The sequence below is a fragment of the Notothenia rossii genome, assembly GCF_949606895.1.
Source record: "Notothenia rossii genome assembly, chromosome: 2".
Classification (NCBI taxonomy): Eukaryota; Metazoa; Chordata; class Actinopteri; order Perciformes; family Nototheniidae; genus Notothenia; species Notothenia rossii.
The window spans coordinates 43,767,023-43,777,866 of NC_136904.1; the positions used below are offsets into that span (position 1 = coordinate 43,767,023).

At 40.5% G+C, this 10,844-nt stretch overlaps 1 protein-coding gene and 1 long non-coding RNA gene across 2 annotated transcripts; one reads left to right on the plus strand and one right to left on the minus strand.

Moving 5' to 3' along the window:
• The first annotated feature begins 3,153 nt into the window (after positions 1-3,153).
• LOC307030251 lies at positions 3,154-8,192 on the plus strand. Its single transcript, XR_013805589.1, has 4 exons — positions 3,154-3,321; positions 4,875-5,087; positions 5,924-6,037; positions 6,460-8,192. It is a non-coding gene; the product is annotated as an uncharacterized lncRNA (long non-coding RNA).
• Positions 8,193-8,654: 462 nt separating this feature from the next.
• LOC307030250 (uncharacterized protein) lies at positions 8,655-10,449 on the minus strand. Its single transcript, XM_079666575.1, has 2 exons — positions 9,903-10,449; positions 8,655-9,712 (listed from the first exon to the last, which is right to left on the minus strand). Exons 1-2 carry the CDS (start codon positions 10,206-10,208, stop codon positions 9,386-9,388), a joined length of 633 nt encoding a protein of 210 aa, XP_079522701.1. The 5' UTR covers positions 10,209-10,449; the 3' UTR covers positions 8,655-9,385.
• Between the last annotated feature and the right edge of the window lie 395 nt (positions 10,450-10,844).

A 10,844-nucleotide genomic window follows, 5' to 3' on the forward strand; every position in this document is an offset into this window, starting at 1 on the left:
TGTGAGGATGTCAGTTGATTTCAGTGTGTTTTAGAACAGTGTTAATTACAAGAGCAGTAATTTGATTTATTTTATTTTGTTTTCCATCCAACACCTTCACACACCATACTTTGCACACATCCACTCACCTACACTACTGATTATACAGACTAACACACACACCATAATGTGTTAATTCATATTTATTTATGAATACATTTTATATCTCAATAAGTTATCCATGTATCCCTGTTTTATTCATTCTGCGAGACGGGTCGCGATATTTGGTGAGCACCAAGTCACATCTCCAGGTGCTCCTTTGAGTTCCAGGCCAAAAAAGTTATGTGCACCCCTGCATATAATAGTCTATTGACTTGACAGGTATGCATTGTTTATATCATGGCATATAATATTGTGTGCTACTGTTGGTATTTTCAGCTATCTGACTACTGTGAGAAATTAAAATCAATGTTTTATGGCATAATTTAGTTTAAAACATACCATCAGCATAAAAGCTGTTTTATTCTGAAAGAACCAGAAGTTCTTGCACAATCTTAATGCCAAGATTTTATTCTGAAAATCCTTCACCTCCGGTTAGCATTTAGCATGTGGCTAATATTCCTTTTCCTAAAGAGGTGAATATAGAAGTGAAATGACACGGAGTGTTGCACACCGAAACCTACTGATTTTAACACTACAACTATAGACGTCGAGATATTATTATTGCTGAATATTTTAATGAAGGTACAGTTTATTTTAATACGTTTTGTTTGCAGACGTCACGTGGGTAGGATATGACAACATCCGGAACTACCGGAAATGATAACTGCCGTGAAGTATTTCCAGTATTATTAAAGTAACGAATTACAGGCGTTAAAATGCAATAAATGAAAAGTCATGAAAGACAATATGAGGAGAAAAGGTGTGTTTAGTTATGAATTGAATGTACAATGGCTGAATAATCTGTTATGCACAATAACGGACATTGGAGAAAGAGGTGGGAGAATGACGTCACCAGCCGCCATTGGAGGAGGAGCGCTGGATCAATACAGACGGAGGAGAACGCGAGCGCAGGCACTGCTCGACGGCCCGGACTGCGAGAGGAAGCTGCAGCTTCTCTCCCCCCAACTACCTTCTGTTTGTTTTATTACCGCGCCACTTAATTAAAGTACCCATTTGAACCTTCTCAGAGACTCCATTGGTCGCCTTATTTTAAGTTTCTCTCCTGGACGTGAGGAAAAGGAATATCCTAATACTACATAATGTTGTAACTGTCAGCTAGGCTACCTTTCTAATTTCTTTGCAACAGACGTTTTCCACTTCGGTAGGCATCATGGCGCAGTTTCCACAAGTGCACCTAAATAACAACAGTTGTAGGTACAGTTTGGTTAGTTAGCGGACAAACTTGTTACCGTGATGTAGATAGATAAATGATGCAGTTCTAACATCTGAAATGTAAGAGCGATACTAAATAAAAACTATCCACTGTGAAACCGCCTGCTCTAGTCTAGTTTGGGACGGTGGATCAGGTCTATCACGTCGGCCTGTCTCACTTTCAGGATCGGACTCCGGTTCAAACATATACGGCTGTACCGACGCCATTGTAAAACTGATGTTCCGCTAAGAGCCAAAAAAAAACACTGTTAGACATGGGCGGAGCCTCTCTGGTGGTTAACTAATTAGAACAGAGTGGTCGGGCTGACCAATCGGAGCGCACTGGGCTCAAAGGGAGGGGCAGTGTCTATCGTTATTCCAACCCAGTTTAGATTTAACCACGCCCACTTCCGCATTACGCAAGCATTGACGTAGCTCTACGCCAGTGACCACCAACTGGCGGCCCGCGGGCCATATCTGCGGGCCCGCCAGACATTTTCATCCGGCCCGCACGACGGGGGTGACTGTGGCGTTGGCGGAGTGGTTAATGCGTTCGCCCCCCACCCTTTTTTTTACAACGTCTCGTGAGTAAGGTGCAGTACCGGAGTCCAACAGAGAGGCAGCAGCTGCGGGACAGTAAACTGCATACTGCAAAACCTTCCCTGCCTTGAAGAAGAAGTGATCCTTCGTTGTGAAGAGTCTGGTTAATGGCTCCGCACCACAGCAGTATGCCCGCTGCGACAGAGTCCAACAGAGAGGCAGGAGCTGCGGGACAGTAGCCTAGAAGCAGAGTTGGGTTGTAACGGAATATATGTAACTGCGTTACGTAATCAGAATACAAAAATCAAGTAGGCTAACTGCATTCAGCTGGCGTTACATTTTAAAAACGAGTAATCTGATTACAGTTACTTTCGTAAACCTGAAGTGAATACATTTTTGAATACTTATTGGAATTATTGGTGGAAAAGTTTCCTGACAAAATCTAATATTCATTACCGGCAGAACTGTGTGCACACTGCACAGCGCTGCAGCATGTCTGTGAGCGAGAGAGATGGTGTCTTTGGGGCCCCGCCCCCGCACGCAAATGAGAGAGAGATCTCTTTTAAAATATATTGAAAGTTAGAAACGGAGATGGTTAGATAAAATGTGCAAGATAACGTTTATGTAGCATTTATTTATTGTCGAAATTATGACATTTCGTAACGGGATAAAATCAAAGTGAATGGCCTGCTGCTGCTGAATGCATGGGGCAAGTGACTGGAAACAGTTTTAAAAGTTATTACATCGTTTAAGATCATAAATAACGATAATTCATTCTATTTAGGGGCGCCTTTCAAAGCACCTAAGGACACCTTACAATTCATAACATATTCCAAGGAAAGGTTTTAAGACAGTACAAAGAATGCAGTCCGGGTGATGTTTTTTATGTGGGGTGCAGATGAGAGGGAGCTGTCCAGAATGACTCTAAGATGTTGTGTTTGAGTTCTTGATAAGCCATTAAAACAGTAAAATAAGTGTCTCCTGTTTACCAAAACATACCTATCTGTTATGGAAAAATAAAGCATTCCAAAAGTATTCTAAAAGTAATCTGAATACGTTTTTTAAGACGTAACTGTAACTGTATTCTATGGAGCCCCCAAGGGGACATGGAGAAGAAAAAAAATATATATATATGTTTTGCGAGATATCGCAAAACCTTTGCGAGATCTCGCAATACTTTTGCGAGATCTCGCAAAACCCCTTTGCGAGATCTCGCAATACTTTTGCGAGATCTCGTAAAACCCCTTTGCGAGATCCCGCAAAAATGTTCGTTTAGCGCAATGTACTTCCGGCCGGTTCAGTTTGGCAACCTACAGTACTCTGGGGCAGCTTGTAACAGATGAAAGAGTCATGGAGGAGGATTTGGAAAGCTTTCTTCGCTCGAGAGAGGTCCCACAAGAGGACATCATGAAAATGCAAAGTGACAAGGTGCGTAGAACATTCATTCAATTCACGGAATAAGTTACCGTAACAGCACAGAGCCTGGAAAAGTCAAACACTTTATAAGTAATATGGAGGTAGCATGGCAGTTAAAAAATCCTTCTGTAAAACGTTTAATGCTGACTTCTGAATTTGATAAGCGCCGTTTGTTTACAAGTTAAGTGTTAGGGTGCTAGGTAGCAAGCTAGTGGTTGTTGGTAATGTATTAGTTATTTTATTTTTGCAGGTTGACAAGGCAGTGCTAACCATCATGAATGATGAACAAATGGCAAAGTATATCACTTCATATGGTGACCGAGTAGCTGTCCTCTCCTTCTGTCAACAAACAAAGCGCAGCACAGATAAAGAAACTCTTCTACAGACATTAAGAGATAAAATAGGAGCACGGAAAAGTAAATCAAAAACAAAAGGAGCATTGTGTGGTGCATCAGGTGTGTTTCAAAAAGAAGGTGAAGGGATGTCAAGACAAAGAAATAACGCAGCAGAAAAGACTACCAGGAAGATTGAAATTGGATGGCTTCATTTTCACAATAAGGAATACCAACAAGTGAGGACCTGCAATGGCGGGGGAACAAGACATGCATCGGTGGAAAAAACAACAACTGTTGCTCAGCTTTTGGAAATGGGAAAGAAGCTATTCTTCCCAAATGGCCACTCAACAAAAGGGCGAGTTGAAGACTTTACCTTTGATGTCTGTGATTTTAAAAGAAACCAGATCCCTTCAGATGACACTGTTGGCAGACTTTATGAACAAACTAAACTGAAGCTGCTTAGATTTTACATATCCACAAAAGAAGAAGCCCACCCAAAAGATCAATCCCCATCTGAGGTAGAAACAGTTAGAGAAGATTCCTTATCTGTAGATTCATCTGTTGCCATCACTGAGGGAGCAGACTCACATGGATCTGTTGATGCAGATGAATTGATTACAGATCTGCCAGAACATGGATATTCATCTGACAGCGACAATAGTGATCAGGTTTGTGGCAGTAGGAAATATAAAGTCACTTTAATGACAGGGACAGATGGAAAGAGATAGTGCTTGAAGATTAAACTTCAGGTAATAACTAAATAAAGAAATGATGTATATGGATTTCATAAAACAGAAAGGTTCCATTGTGTGCCATCAGTCACCACAGTTAGTCAGCAACTTTCTACATAGCTATAGTTATGGTAGGGCTATTTAGCACACGCTTTTGTCCAAGGCGTTACCAACATACTTTCACCTCTGTATGTTTCAATTTTTCCAGGACTTTGTTGTTGACATGTGTGGTCAGATGCATACATTTCTTTTTGTTGCATATTTTTTTGCTATTTCATACTTTTATTTGTAATGCTTTGAAACATATCACTTATCTTAGAGACTCTGAGGGAAAATTGAAGAATATCTAAAAGTTATTGCACAGTACCTTTATGCTTAATAGGCTAATGTGTAGTCATATGTATTTTTTTGCACACCATTTGATATTAATTGTGAAACATGTTTTTCTCCCTGCCATTATTACAAATTACTGCTGACTACAAAAGTTGTTTTTTTGTAGCATTTCCAGATACAACCAAGATCCAAAAAACAAAGATCAACCTCTGACACTGTGACAGCAGAAGGTCCAAGGCAATCACATCGCTCCCATTCAACCCCAACAGACGAGGCAGATACACTTGTATGGGATCCGGAAGATGATCTTTGGGGAGCAGGTGGTGATGAGATAGTTGTGATAAAATGGAATGACGTCACACATGAGGATGTCACTCAGGTAATGTGATCAGGAAAGTGTTTGGGTAAGGGGGTAGAAATGCAAATATATGTATTAAAACCAAACCAGTAAACACAGAAAAGATTGAGAAATGTATTGCTACTTCAATTCAATCAATTACATACTGTAGTTTTTTGTTGGATTTCAATAGTCAGTAAATTCGATTCAATTTATAGAAAAAGTCAAATGTGCATTCCTACTTTGAAAAAAATGTACCATGTCCTTTTATTTTTATTGCATATGTATTCTGTTCCCCGATTATTCTTTGGACACACGAATGAAATAACCTACAGTGCTGTGAAACGCTTACTGTACTTACTGAAATGTTAGCTCACCCCTTGTATATTTAGAGCTTCATTTTGCCACAGCATATTGATTAACATTTAATAGTTTATGCTGCTTTAGAACCTTTCACATTTCAACAAACCAAACAAGACCTGATGAAAACCTGTGGAATTCCACAAAGATTTTAATTTTGCTCATAAGCTCATAACTCATGGTGGCATGCACAACTTCACAATTCTCCTTTTTTTGCGATAATTTCTATATCAAACTACCATTTGTTGTGTATAGTGGTATAGCAAAGTCATGTACAACTTGTATTAAAATAAATGGTGTTATTTAGCAAGCTGCAGTAGAAGTGGAAAGCAACAGAGTCGTTTTGACTTGTGATTGTGCAGTAGTTTTTATAAACACGTACAAGTATTTCTGGTTTTAAATAGAAGATGATGTTGAAGACTATTACGGAAATACTTTTGTAAATTACGGTCTGCAATAACGTCTAAGACTTCAAAGTGTCTGCTGTCAATTAATAACATACTTAATTCATCCTTCAGAGTGCGGAGATGAATGGAGTACCAATGCAGGATTTACTACTCCCCTTGTCCTCTGATTTTGGCCTGCCTTCGGCACATGTGTCCATACATGAGGATACAGTGCAAACAGCACAGGTAAGATGCATCACTGCAAGAAACCCTGAACACATCCTTTAAACTACCGGTCTTGTAAGATTTCACATAACTGTGGCCTGTAAAACATTTGTATACTGTCCTGAGAGCTCTGGAGGAGCTCGGTCAGGTATAAAAAAAGTAACTTTGATGATTTTTATACTGAAGTTTTCAGTGTTACCTCGGCTTTGAATTGGAGACAACAAATAGAAAGTCTGTGTTATAAACTGGAGGTGTGGTGGAGTTGGAAAGAAGGTCTTGTAAAAAATAGCTTTTGAGTTGCATTATGGGAAAAACATAGAATCCAATATTATATGGACCTTGATTCATACTCAACATTTTAACAATTAGGACATTTTGGCCTCTGCTTCATTCATTGACCAATCTTTTTGTGTGTGTTTGTATGATTCGTTCTTCTACTACAGGATTTGCTTTTAAATTCGAGCAGCCAACTATCCCCATCAACCTCAGCTGAAGGCTCATGAAATCCAGAGAGCACGCGACGTGCATCAATTCACAGGACAAAGGTTGTTGAAGATCTTTTGGCTGTATTTATGGACAGTAGCATAATACATTTGACTCTAAAGATGGACTTTGTAAATGAAAATGCTATTGATGATAATGGAGTGTCAAGGGAGGTTTACACTGCATTCTGGGAGCAATTTCTTGAAACGTGTGAAGGGGAAGCAGAGCGAGTTCCAAGGCTGAGGCCAGATTTCTGTGAGGCTGAATGGCAAGCAGTTGGACGGATCTGGGTGAAAGGATTACTGGACCATGGTGTCATGCCAGTGAGGCTATCAAAGGCTTTCATTTTAGCCTGCATTCATGGAGTCGACTCCGTTGATGTAGACATCCTGATGACATCGTTTCTCAACTACCTCTCTCCTGTTGAGAGATCAGCTGTGGAGAAGGCTCTCCAGGGCACAATGGAGGAGAGTGATGAAGAGGACTTGCTCGACCTTTTCACAAGGATGGGTTCCCATTTCCTACCGGCAAAGAACAACATGGAGCCTGCCATCGAAACAATGGCTCATAAAGCCATTCTCCAAGAGCCAAAGTATATCGTCGATTGCTTCTTGACACCCATGTCACTTGTACAGCTGAAACTGCCTGACAAGGACAGTGTGTTGTCTCTGTATGAGAAGAAGAAAGCCACAGGCAGAAGAGTGTCCCAACTGTTTGAAACAACCAACGTGGTGCTGTCTCAGAGAGAACAGACCACTTTCAACCACCTCCAACGATATGTGAAAAATGCTGACCAAGCCAAAGCTGAAAAAATCCTGCGTTTCTGCACTGGTTCTTCTGTCATATGTGTTGACAGAATTGGGGTGTGCTTTAATGCTGAAACTGGGCTCAGCAGAAGGCCTGTTGCTCATACCTGTGGAGCTATCCTTGAAATACCGTGTACCTACAGCTCTTTCCCTGAATTTCGCACGGAATTTGACAATATCCTGTCCAGCAACTACTTTGAAATGGATATCCTTTGAACTTGAGAGCAGTCATTATCAGGCCTGATAGTAACAGTTTGGAATATTATTTTGATTTGATATTTTTGTGTTTTTTTTTTCATTGAAACAACTGATGCACTGAACCGTGTAATGAGCAGTCTGCAATTCAATTTTCTGCTTTAACAAGGATATTACATTTTTTTTTTAATATGCTTTGAGAATGACTGCAGTTTTCTGTGTTTTTGTCAGTTTGATCGTAACCCAGTTTAGAGGCTGAGATTAAGTGTGTTTTTTTTGCAGCTAAGAAAGCTAAACGGTGTTGTCCGTCACTGGTCGAATTGTTAATTGTTGATGTTATGGTGTTAAAGAGTCAGTCCTTTTTGATAACTCTCAGAAAAAAAATGTTTGAAATTTAATGTGGAAATAGTTATGTTAGATCCTGTTTACAAAAAGGTGATGTTGAAAGTGTGAAATGTGGCCTGAAAAGACTACCCTCTAATTACAAGCCCTCAGAATGTATAAATAATATTACCAACATATCACTTTCATTTACTGCCATCTTAACATGGCACCGAATTATAACTCAATGCTATTTTCTTTAGAAACAGAAATCGTGTGTATGTAGATGTGCATATGAAGTGACGTATACATAATGTGCAATGTTTTATTTTTTTATTTCTCAATTGGTCTTAATAAATTGACAAACCAAACTGATTAGGCACATTTTAAATTGAATCAGGGTTGCAAGCCAGGATTTCACACTAGATACAAATACAAAATTATTATTAATATTTCCACACTGTTAAAAGATCAGCTTGTGCTGTTATTTTCTACCCCTTTCTGACATTAAAGTGCCTGTCAACACAGGCATCACTGTGTTTTCTGTTAATTACATGTAACTTGATGTTCGTACTACTTGGTTCTAGCATTACTAAAGTCCTATACATTTTCACACACACTATTTTTGTTTCACAGTTCGAAAACACATCAGAATACATTACATGTTACTGGTTAGACGCTTTTATCCAAAGCGACTTACATACTCAATACTGTGGACAAGGAGCAATTTGGGGTGAAGTGTCTTGCCTAGACACAACGACATGCAGTGGGGTTTGAACCTCTGACCATCTGATCCCCATAACAAGGCTCTATCCACTGCGCCACACGCCTCACCCAATGAATACCTTTATTAGTCCAACAGAGGGGACATTTACATTGTTACAGCAGAAAAGAGCCAAAGACAGCTTAATGTTACCTAAGAAGCATGCATAAAAAAGTATTAAAGATAAACAAATTATAATTTAAACAAAGTTAGACAATTTACAAAATACACATCCTGTAAAAGTTTATAGGTATATATTGCACAGTTATTAACGGCATATATATATTGCACATGGTTGGTATTTAACAACAGGGGGTGTTATAGTCTGTGTTATTGTGTGTGTGTGGGGGGGGGGTCTACTAGGGGCTGTACTGGTTATATAGTCTGACCGCTGCTCCCTCTCTCTGAGACAGCGGGGGTGCAGCAGCCTGTCACTGAAGGAGCTGCACAGTGAGGACAGGGTCATGCCATCACATGTATATAAAAGGGGGGAGTGATGTTGACAAGGCAGTATTTTAGTCATCTTACAGTTCATAACACCTTAACAGGACTGGTGTCTACAGAATCTAAAATATTCAACAGCTTAGACTTTACTGACATATTCTAAATTCTTAGTCAACTTAAAGATAGGATTTCAAATTAATTATATGAGCTATGCACACACATGACCTAAGTTCATCAAGCAAATGCAGTGAGTAGCATTACTACTTTGTGAAAGAAACTACAGGCATAAGAGCTATATACTCCCAGAAACAAACAAGCAGTGCGGTGACGGTGAGTTCCAATGTCACGGTATATGATTTAGAGAGATGCACTGATGGCCTCTCTTAGGTGCATATACAAGTTCACAGCCTGATATGGGTCTGTTTGAAGAGTCAGATGGGACTCGCCCATAAAGATGTGGCATAGTTCGTACACATCTGGATCACATGGTATGGCCAGCCGAAAGACACATTCATTTTTGCACAGTTGAACGTGTTCGTCTTCAACAGGGGAAAGGTAGTCTCTTGTCCGGTAAAGGTCAGGCACAGCATACATCACATTTGGCCGACCGCTGGGGACGTTCAGGTTTCTCGACGGCCTGATGGTGTGCGCGTTCCAAACCTGTGCAGTGTCATCCAACTCATCCTGTTAAAAAGAATGTAATACATTTAGTAAGAACTGTACATACGCATCAACTTAAATAGAGAACAACATTATGGCATTCACACATAACCACCAATCCCGCCCTCTGTCTGTGTCCTTCACTCTCTCCTCTCTTTCTTTTTCTCTCCTCTAACTCACACGCACAGCACATACACACAATGTATTAACTCACCTGGATGAGTCCCATGCAACAAAATTGAAGGAGGCTTTTGTCCAGAAATCCACCATCAAAATGCCCGTTGTCTCTGAGGTCTCCAAATAAGCACATCCAAAACTCCGCGCACTCTCTGCGAAGAAAACCCCACCAATACTCGATTCGTTGATTGGCGGTGTTGGCTCCCTCCAAGTAGCTTTCATGGGTGCCGTCTGGGCTAGTAGGTACGAGGAAACGCTGAATGCCTCGAACATAGCCATTTTCTGTTCCAAGATCGCCCCTCACCAGTCTAGGGCAGCCCCCTAAACGCTGCACTGCTTCCATGTAATATCCCCCAATCAACTTTGGGTCACTACTTGTTGTGTAGGCATTAAGCCAGATAATTTTTCTTGAATACCCATCGATACATCCATTTATACAAATGCCATATGGCTTCAGTTTATCATACGAATCCAGGTGCCAGATGAAGTTTGGCCCTTTGGAGAAGTAACGCCTTCGTCTGAGTCGTCCTGCTTGCCTTAATGCCACTCCTCTGGGATCCAGCTCCTTCAGTACCAAGCGCACATCCTCCTTCTTCACACGCAGTCCATGCACTCTGCATTTTGCATACATCCAGCGGTACCCATGAAGCTGCCCAGAGTACTGCAACTGGTTGCGAATGAAATCCACCAGGACCGCAAGCTCAGAGTATACATGTCGACGTGCATGTCCCCTCGCTCGGAGTTTCCTCTTGAGGTGTCTTTCACTTATGATAAACCTGTGCCTATTGCCAAGCACTGATGTTATGTCTTTATATTTTAAGCCAAGCTCAAAGTAAAAATCGATTAACTGCTCCATTGTTGTGGTTTCTGTGTCGCTGAACTGACCCGGAAGTACATTGAGCGAAATGAAAACCTTTGCGAGATCTCGCAAAGGTTTTGCGAGATCTCGCAAAACATTTTTTTTTTTTTTCTTCTCCAT